Here is a 20,675-nt window from a genome sequence, read left to right as displayed (position 1 = left end):
GCTCAATACAGTAGCACTTTCCTGGTAATGAAGACCTCTTGAAATGGTTGGCTCGGAGATTGTGCACTTTCTCATTCCAAAATTATGGGGTAGGACAGCAAGGTTCTAGTGAATATTCAAGTATGCACTTGAGTAAGTGTGCCATGGCCCCATTCTTAGACTCCTCTGGAAGTCCTTCTTTGTAGATGTATTGCCACCCTGATCACCCTTCCAGATCTTCAGCCTTGAAGCTTGTTATTTGCAATTCTTGCAATTCTTGCTTCAGATTTATGATGGCGATAGTCAAACTTTGAAGAAGGTCTTCCTGTTCAGATATCTCAAGTTTCATGTCCGTCTTGTGTCTGTCAACGTGCTCTACTCTGAGGTTTAATCCATGCCTTTTTAGGAATAGGTATGGCCCTGGCCATAGAGGTTGATGTGACGTGCTATAAACCCCAAACATGTAGCAAAGACCATTGGCACTGTGTGGCTTGGTTTGGTACTGCGGGTGCCCGCTTGAGCTTCATCAACCCCACTCAGCTTGTCCCAGCACACCTGCGCTGTTTGCTGCTAAGTAGTGACTCCAACATGTTAAGCATTTGACAGCCAGCAGGATGTGGATTTGTATTCAGTGCTTAGAATCGATGCAGGGGGGTGAGCCGATTGAGATATCCAACCCATACCATTAAATAGGTGCATGTCCCCAAGTGCAGATCAGGTCATTTTAGTTTCAAAAGAAAGCACACAATATGATTGACAACATCGAGAGTGCATGAAATAGAATTCTACAAGATAGTGCAGAATGGCCATGGCACATGTCATTTGCACAGTCAGTTCATGCTCCCTGCCCGGTCGTATGTTTCATATTCTTCTGGGGAACTCTGATAAAAGTAAGAATAGTCTCTGTATCTGAATTGATGAATTTGGTACAATTGTCTTCACAATTCCTATATTAAAAAGTTGACATTCAGTAGAAATCTCTGATTAATAATACTCATTCCGACGTTAAAAGCAAAGCTATTGTAAGAAATGTGCCTAGGGCCTTCACTGATTAAGTCTATAATTATAGCATAGAACGTGCTCGTCTGAATATAGATTTCCAACATGTTAAATCACTGTACATCTGTAAGAAAATATCAAAACAGTAAATAAGGAATGGAATCCTTTTCTCCAATGATCTTATCTGAAAGTAATATAGCATGGACCCCTAAACAGCCCTGCGAAAATTCAAGTTAACCATGTGCAATTATTTCTTTATTGGATCCAGTTGCTTCCATATGGATTTTTGGACATTACTGTACTGGCATGGTGAAACATGTGCACAAACAAGGGGGGGTCCTGGGAGTGTCTGTCTACCGGCCTATATCCCAAGTTAGAGTTTCAACCAGAGTCTTCAGCTCACCATCCTTTCACAGAAGAGAAATGTCCACTACATATCAGTCTTTGTCCCGCCCGCTTGAGCAGTCCAGCACCGAAATGCCTGGCAATTCTCTTATGAACAAGAGTACCAACAGCACCCCAGACACGTGTTTCAGCCTGGCTGGGCCTCGTCAGTGAGGTGCAGCTGTGCCTCTTTAAGAACAGTGAGCAAGGGTTCCACATTTGGATTACTCTAGGAACTTAGGGTGAAAACCCAAAGCTACTTAATATGCACAAACAAGGGGGGTCCTGGGTGTGTCTCTCTACCGGCCTATATCCCGAGTTAGAGTCTCATCCAGGGTCTTTAACTCACCATCCTTTCACAGAAGAGAAATTTCCACTGCATATCAGTCTTTGTCCTGCCCTGGGGCAGTCCAGCACCGAAATGCCTGACAATTCTCTTCCGAACAAGAGTACCAACAGTAACCCCAGACACATGTCTTGGGCTGGCTGAGCCTAGTCACTGAGGTGGAGATGTGCCTCTCTAAGAGCAGTGAGCAAGGGTTCCACGTCTAAAAAATTTGTTTGAGACTCCCCTGCAACTTTGGCCGGTAGAGAGACTCCCAGAATCCCCCTGTTTTGCATGGTGGAACATACTACATGACATCAGTTGCATCTTCCGATTGGGCTCGAAATATAATGATTTTTGTTGGTTTTAGTTTCTATGTTTATTTAACCAATTGAGTTTGCATTGTTAAAAAAATATATATATATACATATATTTTAATGACTAAAATGCATACGCTACAACTGTAGAATTCTTTGCAATGGATTTGCTCTCAATTCCACAGTGGTATGTGCCGTTTTTTTGACAATTCTTTGTTTTATGGCTGTACTCAATTGTCCTTCTTTATTTTGATTTATCAGGTACAGGGACTTCGAAAAATGAACAAGCAAAACGTGCAAGTAAGCAGACTCTTTTTACCTGGTCTTCTAATCTACCCAAAGACAAATGTTAGCCAATGTTTTTCTATACTTAGCAAAACTGAATTCGTGTCCTTTCAATGTTTCTGGTTATTTCACTTGCACATGTCATTACGATTTGGGTCTTCACAAATGGGTAACTGATTACCACACATTTTGCAGCATTTCTGACATATTGGGGGCAGGAGGGGTGATTTTCGTGCATTTACATGTGCAAAAACAATGCACCTGACTCCAAACAGGGTCACATACAATGTTTGCACTTTTTAGTGCAAGAAGTGTAACTGCCACCCACAATGTACGTATGCTGGAGGCATTTACAATGGACTGCTGGGGGTTCCCCTGGTTGGTAAGTGGTGTGTATGTATTTGTGTGTTGTGCATGTGTATGTATGTGTCATATGTGGTAAACGGAAGGGAACAGAGTCATACCCGGAACCCAGGGCTTGCAGGGGTGTTGACCACATTGGAAAATAAGGTTTCCCTGCAATGCCGAAACCGCACTAAGGGAACCCGGCTTAGGTGGAAATGGCCTGCGGGGAAACACCACCAATCCATTAAATGCGCGGAGTGCTAATATTCCAGCAATTGAGTATCTATTTATACAGGAGCAATGACCTCCTATGGCATTTCCATGCAAAACGATATGCATAAAAAATATATAATATCAGATACTGACTGTTTTAAACATCACTACACTCATAAAAAAGACCACAGCATCTTGAAGACTGGTCTTGAGAAGCATTATGCGATGGATTCGGCACATCAGCACCAGCTGAGATTTTATTCACATTTGATTGGACGTTTCATGTTTTTGCTGCAAGGCATGTGTGTCTTTGATTGATCACTGTTGCACATTACACATTGGCCCTCATTCCGAGATTGGAGGTAGCCATGGCGCTATTCGCGCCATGGCTGCCTCCAATACCGGGTCCGGCACCGGTATGGTTGAATGGGGACTTACCGGGACATTCCGACCTGTGCGGACCCGGTAAATCCCCATCCAACCAACTATTCCCCATTCCCATTGAGCCCCCTGAGGGCTCAATGGGAATAGGGAAGGCGCTAATAACGGGCCCGCGAATAGCAGGCCCGTTATTAGCGCCTTTGTCCCTTAGCGGAAGCCTTAAGGGATGTGTGGTCAGACCACATGTCCTTTACGGTTCCCACTAAGGGACCTCGGAATTGGGCGTTAAGGGATTACCGGCACCGGTCTCCTTACCGGTGCCCGGTATCCCTTACCGCCCAACTCATAATGACCCCCATTGTCTCAAAGTGGGTCGGAGCTGTGGCTCTGTGTTCCCAGGTTGAAATCCTGTTGAGTATTGTTGTTTTGACATGGGGCGATTGCCCTCCATGATCTCAGAGGGGTACATTTTTCATGTCAGTACTTCGAAGGATTGAGAAATGGGTGCAGGAAGGTTTACAGATTTGAAAGATGCATATTAATAACAGAGCATGATTCAGTTGTATTTGCCCCAATCATAATGGAAGGTTACAATTACCAGCATAGGAAGGATTGCTATTGTAAAAATGTAAAAAAAAAATGAAATAACTCTAGGGGGTTGCAACTGTATCATCGTGACTGAAAGAGACACAGTGACACAAAATGCATGATGCACTCAATGGTTTGTAGTCTTTGTTCCATACAGCTTTCAGCTTCGTTTTTTAATTTTATTAATGCGTTTGGCTAATGAATTAAGCCTTTTGCATACAGTACCACATACTGAATAATTCTAAGAACAACAAAATATAGTCTACATTTAAAATCAAAAATACAAAAAGAGAAATCATCAAACAGCTCATAGCCTTCTACTAGTACATATAATAACATCAATACATAAATATCCTCAATCAATTCATTTACTGCAATTTGATAGCCAACAGTTGATACAACATACCTATTGACTTTGAATTATTATAATCGATAAAATATTCATACAGACTGCCGTCACTTTATCCATATTTGACTGCTATGTGCATCTGTGCCAATTCCATTCATGCCATGCCACATTTCAGCCATTTGGGGAATTCAAATCAATTCCAAGATTGATACTATACATTGCCGGATCTCCCTAATGTGCATTGCTGCAGCGTAATCACAATGGAGTATGCGGCTACAATTGTAGACCAAAACTGGTCTGTTACAATGCTTCCTGGCTGTGGGTAAAAACGCTAATATTCCTTAAAATAAAAGTTAGTTGCCTTTCACATGCAGTTAAGATATGTCTATTAGTTTCTACAGACTTTGCTCACAAGCAACGTAATCTTTTTTTCACGTGGAATGTTCTGCCACGCACCAATATACTCCATAACCGGCAGAAAATTTAAACTCACATACATTATAAAGATCTTTAAAGGGCTAGTACAACTCTTAATCAAGTAACTGCAAGGCTTAAGGTATTGGAAACATTTATTTATTTATTTATTTATTTGTTGTTTGCTTGTTAGACACTTATACATAAGAAAATACTGTTTCCAAGCACCCACAGGGCAGGGAGGGAGCAAGGGTGGGGAAAACATTAAAAACACAATATTTAAGAGCAGGGGGGGAGGTAGAATGGATGAACCTACTATGCCATGTGAGTATTCAGAACGTGCAAGTGCAACAAGGAAGAGGGAAGAGGGAAGAGGGAAGAGGGATTAAGTTTTGGGGAGTCCGAGCTCATGGGTGAGCCACAGATGAAGTGCTAGGAATGTTGAGTGCTACACAGACTGGGGCTGCAGGAGGTGTAAGTGCGAGCCTCCGGGAGGGGGTGTGTGTACATGCAAGTGCTGTGGATAGACAGGAGCTGGGCAGGATAGATGTGGGAGGTCAGGGCCCCGAGGATGCATAAGGGCCCAGGACAGCGATCTCAGCAACTGTGGGATTAGCAGAGGAGAGAAGAAGGGAAGGAGGAGGAAAGTCTTAAGGAGCGTCCAGAATTTGAGAAGATCCTGCCCAAGGAGCAGAGAGAGGGGGAGGCTATTCCATAGGAGGGAGCCCACTGAGGAAAGTGATCAACCACCTACTCTCTGTTTAGCCAAACACTTTATACACAGAGAGTTGGTGCCAGATGAACATAGTGGTCTAGAGGGAGAGTATTTAGTGAGATAAAGTTGAAGATAGTGTGGTTCCGGGGCCCAGACAGCCATGTGGATGATGCGCAGGGATTTGAATTTAATCTGTGCAGCAACCCGGGAGCTAGTGAAGACATTTTAGTGCAAGAGAGATGCGGTCCCTGGGCTTAAGGCCAAGGATAAGTCTTGCTGCCCTATTCTGGGTTAGCTGGAGGGGTTGCAGAGTGGAAGATGGTAGATTAAGGAGGAGGCTATTGCAGTAGTGAAGCCTAGAGAGAAGTAGGGCTTGGGTCACATTGAGCCTCCGAAGGAAAGTGAGAAAAGGTAAAATTCCTTTGAGAAGGAATAGCTGAAAGTGGGACTTCTTGGCAGTGTCCTGAGTGTGAGGGAGGAAGGAGAGAGGGGAGTCAAAAATAACTCCAAGGCTTCTGGCTTCAGTTGAACATGCAGGGCAGAGCGCACGAGGAAGTCCAGAGTGACGGGAAGAAGGAGGGAGCAGGGGTCCCAATGGGAAGGATCTCAGTTTTACAGGCGTTCAGGCAGCGATTCTTGGAGGCGCACCAGGACTGGATGGCAGATAGCCAGTCAAGGATGACGGTGGGTGCAAGAGGGTCAGCAGGAAGTTTGAAAAAGAGTTGTGTGTCATCTACATAACACTAGAACTTGGAGGAGAAGGAGGCAATGAGGCGTGAAAGGAGAGCAAGGTAGATGTTAAAGAGCCAGGGGGAGAGTATAGCGCCCTGGGGGACACCACAGTTGGGGAGGGAAGGAGGAGAGGAGAAGGTACCCAGGATGACTTGGGAAGAGTGGTTAGGGAGGAAAGAGGTCAGCCAGTCCAGTGCCCATTTACATACTCTTCATAGAATTGTAACTTCTCAAGTGTCTCAATAGTTCTTACTCTATCTCATTCTTGTGCTTTGGACTTTAATTTGTGTAAATAATAGCCAATATCTGATGCCTTTACCAGTGGTAATCAAATATTCTCCAATGACCTTGCACTAACTCAGCCAATTCAACATGTGCACTATTGTCCCTTCCGTATTGAGCATGCACCTTAAATATCCACAATATGTGTGGTGTATCCGTTGTGATACTGGCTCTGTTTATTTTTAGGAAAAATTGACTACAGGTCAATTTTCTAATGGTATATAGAGACATAGTACCAAGTTCCATTCTCATGGCAGCCACTGGAACTGACATTGGTAAACCCAGAAGTGACCTCAGTATTTTCCCTTCCAATTGGTCTAGCCAGCCCACATGCTTTTCTGGAATCGTTTCTGTGCCATATAAAATGCAGGGGATGATTGATTTAGTGTACACTTCTTTAAGACCCCCTATTGAATTTCCACCCACTCTTTTAATAAAACTCCTCAATTCCAGCCATCGGCGCAACGCTTTGGCTTTAATATATGCATAGTATTGCGAGTGTGTAGGGACACAAAAAAACGGCAATCCAAGTTAGACATAAGTATTGACTAGTTCCTGTCTAGTACCATCAATGTGTCATTTAAATCTCGTAGAGGAATGGCCTTGTCCCTTATGTGCATAATTTTGCTCTTTACATGGTTGATTTTTAATCGATTAGCTTTTGCAAATTGAGCTAACATATCAATGGCTCTTTGCAAGCCAAGGGGTGTGTGGTCAAGTAAAACTGTGTCATCAGCATACATAATCCACGGCACTGCAACCACACCAATACGAGGTGGAAAAGTTTGTGTCAGGCCTAAATTCTCCCCCATGTCTGCCACATAGAAGTTTAATAACAGGGGTGAAAGAACGCACCCCTGCTTCAAAACTCTATTTGTATGAATGGGGGAAGTAAGATCCCTCCTTTGTGAAATTCGAACCGTGACTGTTGTGTTAGAATAAAGGGCGTTTATAAAATATAATAAATATTTGTCAATGCCCCATCTTTCCAGTTTGGACCATAGAATGTGCCGATCCACACAGTCAAATGCTGTCGAATAATTGATAAAACATAAGTAAAGGTCACCATCAGACCCATTTATGACGTCAGCTGTTAATAAACGCAGTGCCCAAATAGCTTGTATCATGGAGTAATCCTTTCAAATCCTAGCTGATGTAGTTTCAGCAGCTGTTTGTCACTAGTCCACTTACTCAGCAATTGTAATAGTGTATTGGCAAACATTTTGCTGCTTGTGTCTAACATAGCTAGTAAACTATATTTATTGGGATCTGTACGGGGAACACTTTTATGTATGGGGACCAGTATTGAGCTAAACCAGCTTCGGGGAAGCACACCAAAGGTTCATATTTTAGTGAACATTTTGTAAAATAGTCTAGCCCAAAACTGTGGATTGGACTTCAGTACGACATTGGCTAAAACATCTGGTTTAGGCTTTAGCCTTGCCAAGATGTCCAATATATCAGTACGTTCAATATTCGAAGCTGGTCCTCCCGTGTATGCAAAAAAAGATTAATGTTTGAAATTACATTGGTCCCAATATAATCCCTTCACATGTACCTTCCAATCTACTTCCGCTATAGCACAAATTTGCTTAGTAGCCATTGTGGCCAAATAAGTTCGAAAGAGATACCAACATTTCCGAGAATTGTGTGTGAATCAGACAGCACCATTTTCCATTTTGTTGATTCAAGGCTGGACCTATGGCTACATAACCATTTTTTATATTCGGAACACATAGTCCCAATCTCAGATTGTAATTCAGAATCTTGCTATTCTTGGTGGCCTTTCTTTCGTAACTGACGCTTTTCCATGTGAATTTTATAGTCAAAAGTTGAGGGATTATCCCTACCTTGCACTGTCTTTTTACCTGCCATGTAAAGCCAAGGCTTCATTAGTGCATGGAGTGCAACCAAATCTCCTTTACAGTGCTTAATTGCTTCTTGCGTAGGAGAAGCTAATTGTGCGATACATTAATTGGCCCTTTTTAAATTGGCTGCTGTCCACACAATTCTGTTGCCCTGGGCAGTAACTGGCACTTGGCCTAGTTCTACCTCCATAATCTTCTGACTATACAAGTGAAACATAACATTCAGCATTGCATGGTCACTAAGTGGTGTGAACAAAACTTCATACTTACAGTGCAACATATCGGTTACAAAAATACAATCCAGACATGAAGCACTAGTACCATTAGTCCATGTAACAACCTCTAGCGTAGTCTCATTGTTGCTGGGCAACAACGGTATGAGATTAAATTCAAACAATGCTTTCGACCACCTCAAGGCCTTCTGAATTAATACTCGGGTGTGTTCTGATAGTGATCTCCCATGTTCATCAGTTATCCCTTCACTTTCCAAATGTGTACATTGAGCCTTAAAGTCATCAGCTATCATTATACATCCTTTAGGATTAGTTAGCCTCCACCTGATTAACAACTCTGTCACCCATTTCAGCAATAAAATGGGGTTCATACCATCTGGAGGGTAACATAAATTAATTATTACTACAAAACTATTAGGAACATTTTTAATGTTGACTGCTAGACCATTCTCACAATCTGCACCTGTACTATAACCCACTGCCTCATAACCATGTCGGAGGCCAATACATAGGCCACCCTTCCGCCTCCCGATCGGGGCTCTAGTTGCTGGTTGTACGAATATTTCATAGCCACCCATTGTGAAGGTCGTCAGCAGCCAAGTCTCTTGCAAGAGAAATATATCCGTCTTAGCCAGAGAAACATACCCTGTTATCTGAGAGGTCAACAATCTAAATCCCCTACTATTCCATGATAGGATAGGGTGCAAAGAAATCTGTGCCAGAGGTCAATACGATGATTCATCTACAAAAGATGTCTGAACCTCATTAGATTGAAATTGCTGGGCCAATTTAGGCTCTTGGGCTCAGGTATCCAACCTCTTTTTGATTTATTATCTGGTTTCCGATGGTTAGCTCCTGTAATGTTCATGAATGACACTGTCTTGATTTCTTTGGATATGACTGCCAATGAAGATCTATTAGTAAGAGCTTTGTCAGGTGCTAAGATTTTACATCTGCGCTGTGGCATGGTTTTATTGTTTCTCCTTCTTCGTTTCCTTGTCATTTTAGGCTGGCTGCTAAGTAACATGACACTATCAATTGGAAAATGAATAACTGACTCTTCATACATCTCCTTACCTTAATTTGCGTCCAGAAACGATGTAGAATGTTCAGAGATTGAGGGCAGAGTATTAGGCATACTAGACTCAATTAATGAGTCCTCTATATCTTTCCGATATCCACATCTACTATGTCTCCCATCAAGTCCCTTCTAGCGCACTATTAGAAAGTATGTATCACATACACTACCCTGGTCAAAATCTTCTTGATTTCTCGCTGTTCATTGACCAACGTAGAACATAGGCCAATGATTGCATCGATTGTAAGAGCGATAGTATTCAGGCTTGGCCTAAAGTTAGAATCATTGATATTAAAATCGTCCTGAGTAGTAATTTCTGAACTATCAAGATTTGAGTGTACAACGTCAGCCACGCCGATTCACTATAGTTTCAAGATCAGGCGTTGCTGACAAGTTAGTTGGAGGTAGTGATGTGGATACATCATTATTAAGTGCCTTTCCTGGTAATGATGTATGTCTTAGGTTCAGGCACATCCTCAACAGAGAGTTATTATCAATGCTAGCCATCATGTTGGGCTACTACCAGGGGACATCCAGTCCTTTTCGTAGAAAATATTGGAAATACATTGGTTATCTACTCATGTTCCAATGGAATTCGGTCTACAGATCGGGTGCATCTTCCGGTATTCAAGTCTTCCCAGACCTTTTTCCGTGCTCTTCCTCAATACTACAGGGGAGTGAGACTCTCCATCAGTGCACCGCATTCATTATTCAGTGCTTATATTGGCCATGGCGCCAATGGGGTCCATTGGCACCCGTGGATGATGGCATTGAGTTATGGTCTGGCTCCTTTTATCCATATTCCAGTTGCGATTTACTAGGCTCTGCAAAGGGTAAATACAAGGGGGCAGAGGTTTAGTCAATGTTTTCTTAAGTCTCAAGCCTACTCTTCTAGGTATAAGGCTAATGAGTAGTAATACAATATGTATAGAAACATTCTAAGCAAGTCACAATACTTCACTTCAGAAGGAAGCCACTTGCCTTCTTCCAAGGCACTCCCTACAAATGTACTTTACTTCCTTGCTTTTCAGCCTCTTTGCACAACTTATTTTCCTTTTGTTCTTACTGTAGTGATTCACTACCTTTAGCAGGTGTGTGGCCTCATGTGTTGGCCCAATTTGTTAGCTCTGATGTATTTTACTGTGCCCAGCAACCAGTTTTGTAGATTTGCGGGGCAACACAATGGCCTGCTGTAGCTGTGGCCACAAATTAGAGTACAGTGGCACAGGCAGGTGTATACATGCGTAGTAAATAGCAACCTGCAACAATAACATTTCTCACTTCACCACAATCAATAAGTTCCAGTACAGTTTGCAATAGTTGGTGGTGTCCAGGACCATCAATCCGGATTCCGAGCATCCAATGTCACGGAAACTGCTTTTCTGAACATTTGTGAAGAACTGTTCACATCTCTTGACTCCAGCTCCCCTGCTGTACTCATCCTACTTGATCTCTCCTTTGCCTTTGACATGGTCAACCATTCCATTCTCATACAAAGGCTCCACGATACCCTTGGTATCTCAGACCGGGCACTGGAATGGCTGACATCCTTCCGATCTGACCGCATATCCCAGGGCATCCTGGGCTCATTCTCCTCTCCTACTTCCTTCTCCACTTGTGGTGTCCCCCAGGGCTCTATCCTATTACCTTGGCTCTTTAACATCTACATTGCTCTGCTTGCTCACCTCATCTCCTCTTTCTCTCCCAACTTCCAGTGTTATGCTGATGACACACAACTCTTTTTCAAACTGCCTGCTGACCCTTTTGCACTTTGCCGATCTGCCATCCATTCTTGGTGCACAGCCAATGATCTCTGATTCAACGCCTGTAAAACTGAGATCCTTTACATTGGGTCACCTGATCCCTCCTTCTTAACCTCACTCTGGCCTTCATCCATGGGCTCTCCCCCTGCTCCCTCCTCTGAAGCCAGAAACCTTGGAGTTATCTTCAACTCCTCTCTCACACTCAGGAAATTGCCAAGAAGTCCCACTTTCAGCTCTTCCTTCTCAAAGGAATACTTCCTTTTCTCACTTTCCCCTAGAGGCTCAATGTTACCCGAGCCCTGGTTTTCTCTAGGCTTGACTATTGCAACAGCCGCCTCTGGAATCTACCGTCTTCCACTCTGTTACCCCTCTAGTTAACCAGAATAGGGCAGCGAGACGCATCCTTAGCCCTTAAGCTGAGGGACCGTATCTCTCCTGCACTAAAAAGTCTTCACTGGCTCCCAGTTGCTGGACGAATTTAATTTAAATCCCTCTCTAACAATCACAAGGCAGTCTGGGTCCAGGGAACACACTATCTTCAACTTTATCTCACCAAATACTCTCCTTCTAGACCTCTACGTTCCTCTGGCACCAACTCTGTGTGTAAAGCATTTCGCTAAACAGAAAGTAGATAGTCAATCACTCTCCTCCACTGGCTCCCTCCTATGGAACAGCCTCCCCCGCTCACTGCACCTTGAGCAGGACTTCCTTAAATTCAGGAAGCTTCTCAACACTTTCCTCTTTACCTCCCCCTTCCTTTCTTCTCTCCTCTGCTAATTTGCACAGCTGCTGTGATTGGTGTCCTGGGCCCTCATGAATCCTCGGCCCCTGACCTCCCACACCCAATCGTCCCAGTTCCTGTCTACCCCTCAGCACTTGCCTTACACTCCCTCCGCCTTGGAGGCTCGCACTTACCCATCACAGCCCCAGGCTGTGTAGCACTATCCTCAACATGCACTTCTACCATGCACTTATCTGTGGCTCACCCACGAGCACGAACACTTTACCACTTCCCCCTTCCTTTCTGCACTTGAACGTTCTGAATGATCTGATATGCTATGATAAGGCATTTATAACAATCCTATACACAAGTGTTTCAATGCACGATGAGGCAAGGGAAGGGAACAAAGGGAGGACAGACAGCGATCCTACTAGGCCAGGTGTCATTCAGATTGCACAAGTGCGTGGGAAGCAGGCAGGGACAGTGCAGTACATGGGAATAGATATTAACAATAAGTAAGTAAAGGCCAGCATGGCCAAAAGGCATAGTAGGTTTGTCATTTTTCCCCCATACTGTTTTTTTTATTTTTGTGTTTACTAATGTGTTTCACACTCTGTTACCTTCCTTTGCCCCATGGGCGCTTTGAAATCGTATTTACTTGCTGCATACGCGCCTAACAAGTGAACAATAAATAAATAAATAAATTAGCTGCCACTAAATTCATGTTAAAAACGCGCTGCGAGTAGTTACAAGGATCGCGCTGGTACTTACAACATACAATTTGTGGCCTGGGAGAAACAAACGCCTGCCCTTTATTTCCGCAGCTGCTGCCACTGTCGGCCTCTCCAGGGCTCGGAATTAATCAGCAAGCAGAGGCAGAAGGCGGAAAACAGTACTTACAGTGTAGGGGCAACTGCTCCAGTTCAGAACGTAAACAGGAGCAACCAACCTCCGTCCCCAGGGCCCGGAATTCAAAGAGGACAAGTGCATACTTGCAATGTGACAGTTGCTCGCCTTATTCAGCCGCCCCAAAGCCACTGAAACCACTAGAAACACTAAAAACACTCCTGCAATGCTCTGCCACTCTCTGCTGAAGTAAGGTGGTTTTATAAAGTGAGAAGCACCCCCTTGTGCATGAAAACGGAAGACAGACCGCAGCAATGAAACAGTTGTATGCACCCCTTGCATTTCAAATCACCCAGCATTTCACCCCTTAAGGGGCATGCCACTGACCATAACCACTCCTTGTTACCGTCTCACTGCTGTGGCATGTCTGCAGCCGTCTAACCTTAATTGGACTTTAATGTGCTTAAATGCAAATTGAAAAAAAGAAAAACTACAGCAGGGCTCTTCTGAGCGTGGCCGTTAGTCTCTGGTTGCTGATGCGGTATGGTGGCATTTAGTTTCTCCAGACCAGACATCCATTCAACTTTGGTTGGAAGAGATTTTATGGATTTTAGTACTCATTTCTGATCTCACAAAAATACTCAGAGCAACTTGTACACTCTTAGGTATGCTCCCTCGTTATTTATGTATACTTCATTAATATAAATCAACGGATATGTGGGCTTCTACCTCATCAAGCTAAGGATAAACCTTCTCGATAAATGGTACAAATCTTATTTTTATTTGGATTTTCATTAAAGCAAGGGACAGGTCACCTCAAAAAGAAAACATACATTGGTATGTGACCAAACCTATTAGGTTTGATTATGAACAAAACAAATAATAAAAATAAAATAAAAAATTAGGACCTATACTAAAACCGTACACTAATTCCCTTATATCCAGCTGTAATTATAGAACTCATCAATAACCCTAAAAAGTTGGTACAAATGTTCTTTTTAATAGGTAGCTTAGACAGCCAACACATGTTTCGACCTATAGCAGCAGGTCTTCCTCAGGGTTAAACCCCAGTATTTGCTGAAGACCTGACGACCCTCAATAGTGTGGGTGCAGCTAACACAAACTTTACAAGATCTGAACACCCATATTTGAAAGAACTGCCATCTCTTCTGTCTGGTATTTCCAGCACCACCACTAACTGTGACTTTTTGGTATGGTGTTATGCTGTTATCTTGTTTAGTATAGTCCATTATGATATGATAGGTTATTAATAACACGCTTAATACCCAGAGGTTTCTAAGCGCGGATCTGGGGATCGAACCTGTGTCGTTCCATGTCGTCTTGTTTCCAAGGCGAGCACGTTGCCGCTGAGCTATCCTCCTGAGGAATGCACTGTGCTAATTTGACCTCACACTCAGTCCGATTGTGATGCGCAATATTTTTGCTTAATTACACCCATAGTTAGCATCCCAGTTTTGCCTTGCACTGTCTAACCTGCACTGTCCTAACTATGTCCAAATAATCATTGGAATAATTGGTTGAGACTCCGCCCTACCTCCTCCCGAAACAGGTTGCTTAGCCCTAGGTCAATTGCTACTCCTACTCCCTCACAGAGCGTTCCTGACTGACCCAGGAGGCTGCTACTAAGGTGCAGGCCACAATACTGCCCTAGATACCCTCTCACCGAGCATATAGTCATGATTCGTCTGCTATTCACCACCATGTTTCCATTTTGCATTGTACAAGACTACCTACCCTGTTCAGGTAGCTCCTACATCACTCATGGAAATGGCCTCTCTAGAATAGCCTGCCACTGGCACTACACCATCCCTTGCCCTACAACTTTTCTACCTACCACACCTCCATTTCTGCCCATCCAGGAATACATCAATACCAAAAGCACTACTAAAAGATACCATATCAAAACTAAAAGCTTCCAACCGCAAAGGAGACAACTTCCCAGCCCACCTAGTTAAACTCTGTGCTCCGCTCCTCATCCCTATTATCACAAATGCCTCATTCAACACAAGTACAGTCCCAGCAAGTATAAAAGAAGCGTGGGTGACACCCCTGCTGAAAAAAAACATCTCTTGATGCAATGGTACCCACCAATTATCGACCAATAACCACGGTACCGTTCTTGCTCAAGATTATTGACAAAATAGCATACAACCAAATCCAAGCACACCTTGAACAAAACCAGCTCCTTGGAGCTAGACAATCAGGATTCAGGCCCAACCATAGCACAGAAACAGCTCTCCTGGATCTGAAAATCCAGATTATACCATTAGGGACTCAGGGAAACTCTGCATACTACTGTTGTTGGACTTATCCGCAGCATTTGACTAAGTGGACCATGATAAACTATGTGACACTCTAGCTAAGGACTTCTGCTTCTCTAAAGATGCCACCCTCTGGGTGAAATCCTTTCTAGCTGAACGCACATCTAGAGTACGCATTGAGAAAGAGGCTGCTGACCCCATACCTCTGTAACGCTCACCTGATATCCACAGGGTCGACACTCAGCCGGTCCGGACTTCCGACCACTTCGAACCCTTCCCTGGACTTGCTCAACCAAACACTGGGCCTGAAACATGGTATTATCAGAGGTCAATTCCCTATTGTTCTTGCTTGTCTGGCCCCCCTTTTCTTCCCTGGGTCCCAACCTTCCCCCGGACCTCTCCTCACCTTGCTTTTTGATGTGGGGCGCTCTCCGTCCTGCCTTCGATGGAGGGGTGCGTTGTGTGATGCGGGCTGGAGGGTGCCTAGTTGCTTCACTGGCACGGGCCGGCGGACGGGGCTTGCTGCGTCTTCAGTCCGACCGGTAATTGGAATGAGTCTTACAAACGTTCTGATGGCTCTAGTCCCTTTAATACTGTGTCTTTCTTTCCTTAGGTGATGAAGGTCTTGCGGATGGTAATGAGCTGCTGAAGCAAGTAGGAATGCGGAGCGTGATGCTTATTGGCTTCCTTAGTACTAACCAATGTTCGTCTTTTCCGTGTCCTTTTAGGTGCCGCAGTAACCCAGCATGGAAGCGAGCTGAGGAGATGAGCTGCAGTGAGAAAGCGCGATGTGCGGCGCCTCTTAAATGTTTAACGCTAACCTGATGTGTCTTTTCCCCTTTTTCAGATCAGCGGCATGCTCCAGAGCAGAAGTTGTCCGATTGACGGGAGTTCAGGTAAGGATTAAACTCTATTTGCAAATTCGAGAGAGCTAAGTATTGCAGAATACTTACTAACGTCTTTTCTTCTATTCTTCTCCCCTTTGTTAGGACGCGGCGTGCCGAGATGGAGATGACTCTGCCATAAGAATCTGCAAGGCTGGGAAGAGCTGGACAGAAGTTGGATGATCTTCGAGGTGAGTATTGGCAACAAAGTTCTTATTCTTGCAGGTGCGCTGGTGCTGAAGAAAGAAGTGGGCCTCTTCAGGAGATCCGAGCACGGTGAGTGTCACGCTGCAGGTGCAGAGAAACACAAAGCATGTTTCTCAGGCCGTGTGTGGTTTAAATAGTCTGTAGGTATCCCAGGTATCCCTGGGCTGAGCCACACCCGAAAGACTAGACCTCTCATCCAGTTCAAGGAACTGAATTACATGGGGGCATCCATTGCCCCATAATACATTGCAAGTCCAATACTAAGTGATCTCAGGACTGTGTGTGAGCTTGGTGCCAAAGGTGCCAAGTCTGAGTCCAAGTAGGTGTCTGGGGAGATGGAAAGGCCCTTAGGGGCTGACTAGGTGGCTGTGACCTGGCTCCAGCCTGATATGCCAGGAGGCTGGGGGCAGGAATCATGACAGCACTCCCTCCCAAGGCCCCTCTCAAGGTGGCTTTCCCCTCAGGTCCCGGCTTGTTTGGGTGGTTTTGGTGGAACCTCCTAAGCAGATGAGGTGCATGGATGTATTCACAGGGTTCCCATGTTCCGTCCTGGGGACCGTACCCTTTCCAGTCCACTAGATAGTATAGTTTTGATCTTACATACTTGGAATCCAGGATGTCCTTGACCTCAAATTCTGGCTCTCCTGCGATCTCTATTGGCTTCGTGCTGGTTTCACACGGGTCCCAGGTTGAACAGGCTTTAAGAGAGACACGTGGAACACAGGATGAATTAGCATATTAGCTGGTAAGGCCAGTTTGACAGCTACTGGATTTATTACAGAGGTGATAGTGTATGGGCCTAGGTATCTTGGACGGAAGGTTTGGGTCCCTTTAATGGGTACATGCTTGGATGCCAGCCAGATTTCGTCTCCCATTTGGTAGTTAATGGCTTTGATTCGGTGTTGGTCTGCAAATTTCTTCTGACGATCCTTAGCTAGGAGTAGGTTTTCTGCTGCCCTTTTGAAGGTTTGTGAAATGGTTGTATGTAAGGTTTTAATTGCTGGCATTTCTAAGGTCGTAGGGGTGTCCAACTCGGAAGTGCGTGGGTGTTGACCATATATGGTATAGAAGGGTGTTTGCCCAGTACTGGTGTGTAGGGAGTTGTTATAGGCATATTCAGCAATCCATAATATTTCTGACCAGCTCTCCTCAGCTTGATGGAGCATACAGCGTAGATACTGTTCGAGCATCTGATTCATTCGCTCAGTTTGACCATCCATTTGTGGATGGTGACTGGTGGATAGTCGATTTGTCAATGTGAGCCAAAGAGCAGCACTTCCTCCAGAAATTGGACACAAACTGAGTACCACGATCCGAAACCAGTACCGAGGGGAAACCATGGAGCCGTATGATGCATTCCAGAAATACTTTTGTTAGAGTGGAAGCGTTTGGGAGCCCCTTTAGAGGGATGAAGTGTGCCATTTTTGAAAACAGGTCCACAACTACTAGAATGGTGTTGAATCCCTGACTGGATGGTAGGTCAGTAATAAAGTCGAGGGATAACGAGTGCCAGGGTGCTGGTGGGATATCCAACGGTTCAAGAGTCCTGCCGGTTTCTGTTTGGATTATTTGTTTTGAGCGCATACTCCACAAGATCGGATAAATTGAACAATGTCTTTACGCCACGTGGGTCACCAATAATTCCATTTTACTTTGGCTAAAGTTTTTGCGATCCCCGGGTGGCCTTCGATTAAGGAATCATGATAGGTGCACATGACTTGTTCTCATAGTTCCTGATTTGGTAAGAACAAGCGGTTTCTAAAGTAGGGAAACTGGTCCCTTATCGTGTAATGTTCCCCTTGTGTGCACCACTCTTGTGATTGCTTAGGACTCATCAAGTTTTGGATTTTTTCGTGCAGTTCTTTCTGAGTGATGGTTGCTGTAATTCCCAGGAGTTTATCACATGGGATAATAGGTATCGGGTCCGGTGGTTTGTAGTCCTGTTCTTCAATACCCATACGGGAAAGGGCATCGCCCTTCCCGATTTTGACTCCAGGTCGAAATGTAATCACGTAGTCATATTCAGCGAAGAATAGGGCCCAACGTAACTGTTGTGAAGATTGCGCTTTAGCAGTCTTTAGATACTGGAGATTTCGGTGATCTGTTATGACAGTGATGGTGTGTCTTGCACCCAGAAGGTAATGGCGCCAGGCCTTAAAGGCAGACTTGATGGCTAGGAGATCTTTATCTGTGATGGCGTAATTGAGCTTGGGGGGGTGTAAATTTACGTGACCAGAAGGCAACCGGGTGTAACTGACCCGTTTCAGGATCCTTTTGCGAGAGGACGGCTCCCATGGCCATGTTTGATGCGTCCGTTTGCACCACGTATGGGAGTTCTGGGCGAGGATGGCGTAGAATTGGGGCCGAAGTGAATCAAGCCTTAAGTTCCTGGAAAGCTCTTTCTGCTTCCTCTGTCCATTGAAATTTTTTATTGCTCTTTTTTAGTAACGATGTGATGGGATGTACTATCTGTGAGAATTCCAGGATGAACCGGCGAAACCTAACATGCTCTGTACTCTCTTGAACGAGTTTGGTGATGGCCAGTTTAGGATCACGTCTACCTTGTGTACATCCATACGGATACCCTTCGGACTAAGAATGAAACCAAGGAACTCCACCTCGGAAACATGGAATGAACACTTTTCAAGCTTGGCATAGAGCTGATGCTGGTGGAGTTTTGCCAGTACGGATCTAACGTGCTTGACGTGGTCTTGTTTTGATGCGGAGTATACTAGGATGTCGTCAATGTATACTAAAGCACAGACATCAATTAATTCCCTTAAAACATCGTTCATGAAATATTGAAATGAAGCTGGCGCCTTGTAAAGGCTAAAGGGCATTACTTGATATTCGTACAGGGCATACTTGGTACGAAAGGCGGTTTTCCATTCATCGCCCTTTTTAACTCGGACAAGGTGATATGCTCCTCTTAGATGTAGTTTTGTGTAGATTTGGGCGTCTTTGACTTGGTCAAGCAGTTCAGGAATCAATGGCAGGGGGCAACGGTTTTTGACGGTAATCTGGTTCAATGCGTGATAGTCGATGCACGTTCTTAGGTCCCCTTCCTTTTTCAGTACGAAGAACAGAGGACTGGCTGCCGGGGACTTCGAGGGACGGATGAACCCGTTTGCCAGGTATTGGTCGAGATAGGACTTCAGGTGCTGCTTTTCTGGTTCTGTGAGTGCACAGATTCGACCACAAGGGATCTGGGCGCCGGGTATCAGGTAAATCTGGCAATCGTATGGTATGTGTGGAGGTAGGGTATTAGCTTGTTCCTTCTGAAACACGTCTTGAAAATCCTGGTACTCTCTTGGTAGGGTCCCGACCGCCACTGTTCCCAGCGTAGAGGTTCTGGCGTCGATTGATTGTTTCTCTTGACAATAACACGTTTGAGCACAGGTCTCGGAGAAGGCCAGCTCCTTTGCTCGCCAATCTATTCAAGGATTATGAGCTACCAACCAGGGCATCCCTAAAATCAGTCGAAACAGAGGTGCCTTGATGAGGTCGAAAGTGATAGATTCTTGATGCCCATCCTGGCACAGAAGGGTTAATGTTGCACTGCATTGGGATACTGTACCCGAGGCTATTTCCGTGCCATCGACTGTGATTACAGTGTCTGTGGTTAACTTTGGACATAAAGGAAGTCCCATCTTTGGTGCAAGATCTTGGTCTATGTAATTCCCAACAGCTCCACTGTCTATGTATGCTCTTGCTGCGTGCATCAGCGATGGTTGTTGGTGATCAATTAGGATCACAGGTAGTGCAAAATGGGAGGTCTTTAGTTCACGTTCCTTGCTCGACAAGTGGACCCCTACACTTGCCGGGTTGGGCAGTTTTCCGACTCTTTGGTGGGGTCTTCCTTGTCCGTAGCTCCTACTATCCTTCTCGGTGGCTTCACTGGGCACTCCTTTAGAAAGTGACCAGATTTTCCACAGTACAAACATAATTGCTGTTGCCTCCTCCTATCTCTTTCTGCCTTAGTCAAGGGTGACCTGACGCCTCCAATCTGCATTGGTTCCCCTGAACCTTCTGTTGATCGAGAAACAATGTCCCTTGAATGCACATAAATAGGGCGAGAGTAGGGACTGATCTGATCTGCTCTTCGGTCTTGCAATCTTTGATCTAGCTGAACCACCAGGTTAATAAATTCTGCACAGTCTTGAGGAGGGTCCACTACTTGTGCGAGGACATCCTTTAGCTCTCCCCGCAGACCCCTATGAAATAACGTGGTTCTCTTCTCTGCAGGCCATTCAGCTTCAACCACAAGTCTATTGAACGTGGCGATGTATGTCAATAGGTCTTGGTTCCCTTGACAAAGGGATAGAAGTTCGTTGTATAGCGCCTGTCTATGAGTACGACGGGCGAAAAGTTTCCTATTGAAAACCCCATAAATCGCATAACAGAGGATCGTCTTGAGTCACAAATGGTACTGACCAGTCTGCAGCACTTACGCTCAAATAAGATAGCACAAACGCGACCCGTAAT

At 44.6% G+C, this 20,675-nt stretch overlaps 1 protein-coding gene across 2 annotated transcripts in view; it reads left to right on the top strand.

Moving 5' to 3' along the window:
- The window catches only part of LOC138516235 (ras guanine nucleotide exchange factor P-like), a 797,007-nt gene that overhangs the window by 161,442 nt on the left and 614,890 nt on the right, over positions 1 to 20,675 (top strand). For both annotated transcript variants that reach the window (XM_069631212.1, XM_069631211.1), the window contains exon 3: positions 2,266 to 2,304. In XM_069631212.1, the coding sequence (XP_069487313.1) occupies positions 2,266 to 2,304 (39 nt within the window). The remainder of the gene's footprint in view (positions 1 to 2,265; positions 2,305 to 20,675) is intronic.

This window comes from Ambystoma mexicanum, chromosome 6q, assembly GCF_040938575.1.
Source record: "Ambystoma mexicanum isolate Mex_15411 chromosome 6q, UKY_AmexF1_1, whole genome shotgun sequence".
In the NCBI taxonomy this organism is placed as follows: Eukaryota; Metazoa; Chordata; class Amphibia; order Caudata; family Ambystomatidae; genus Ambystoma; species Ambystoma mexicanum.
Note: the sequence above shows the minus strand (reverse complement) of the source record. Positions and strands in the feature narration are given on the sequence as shown.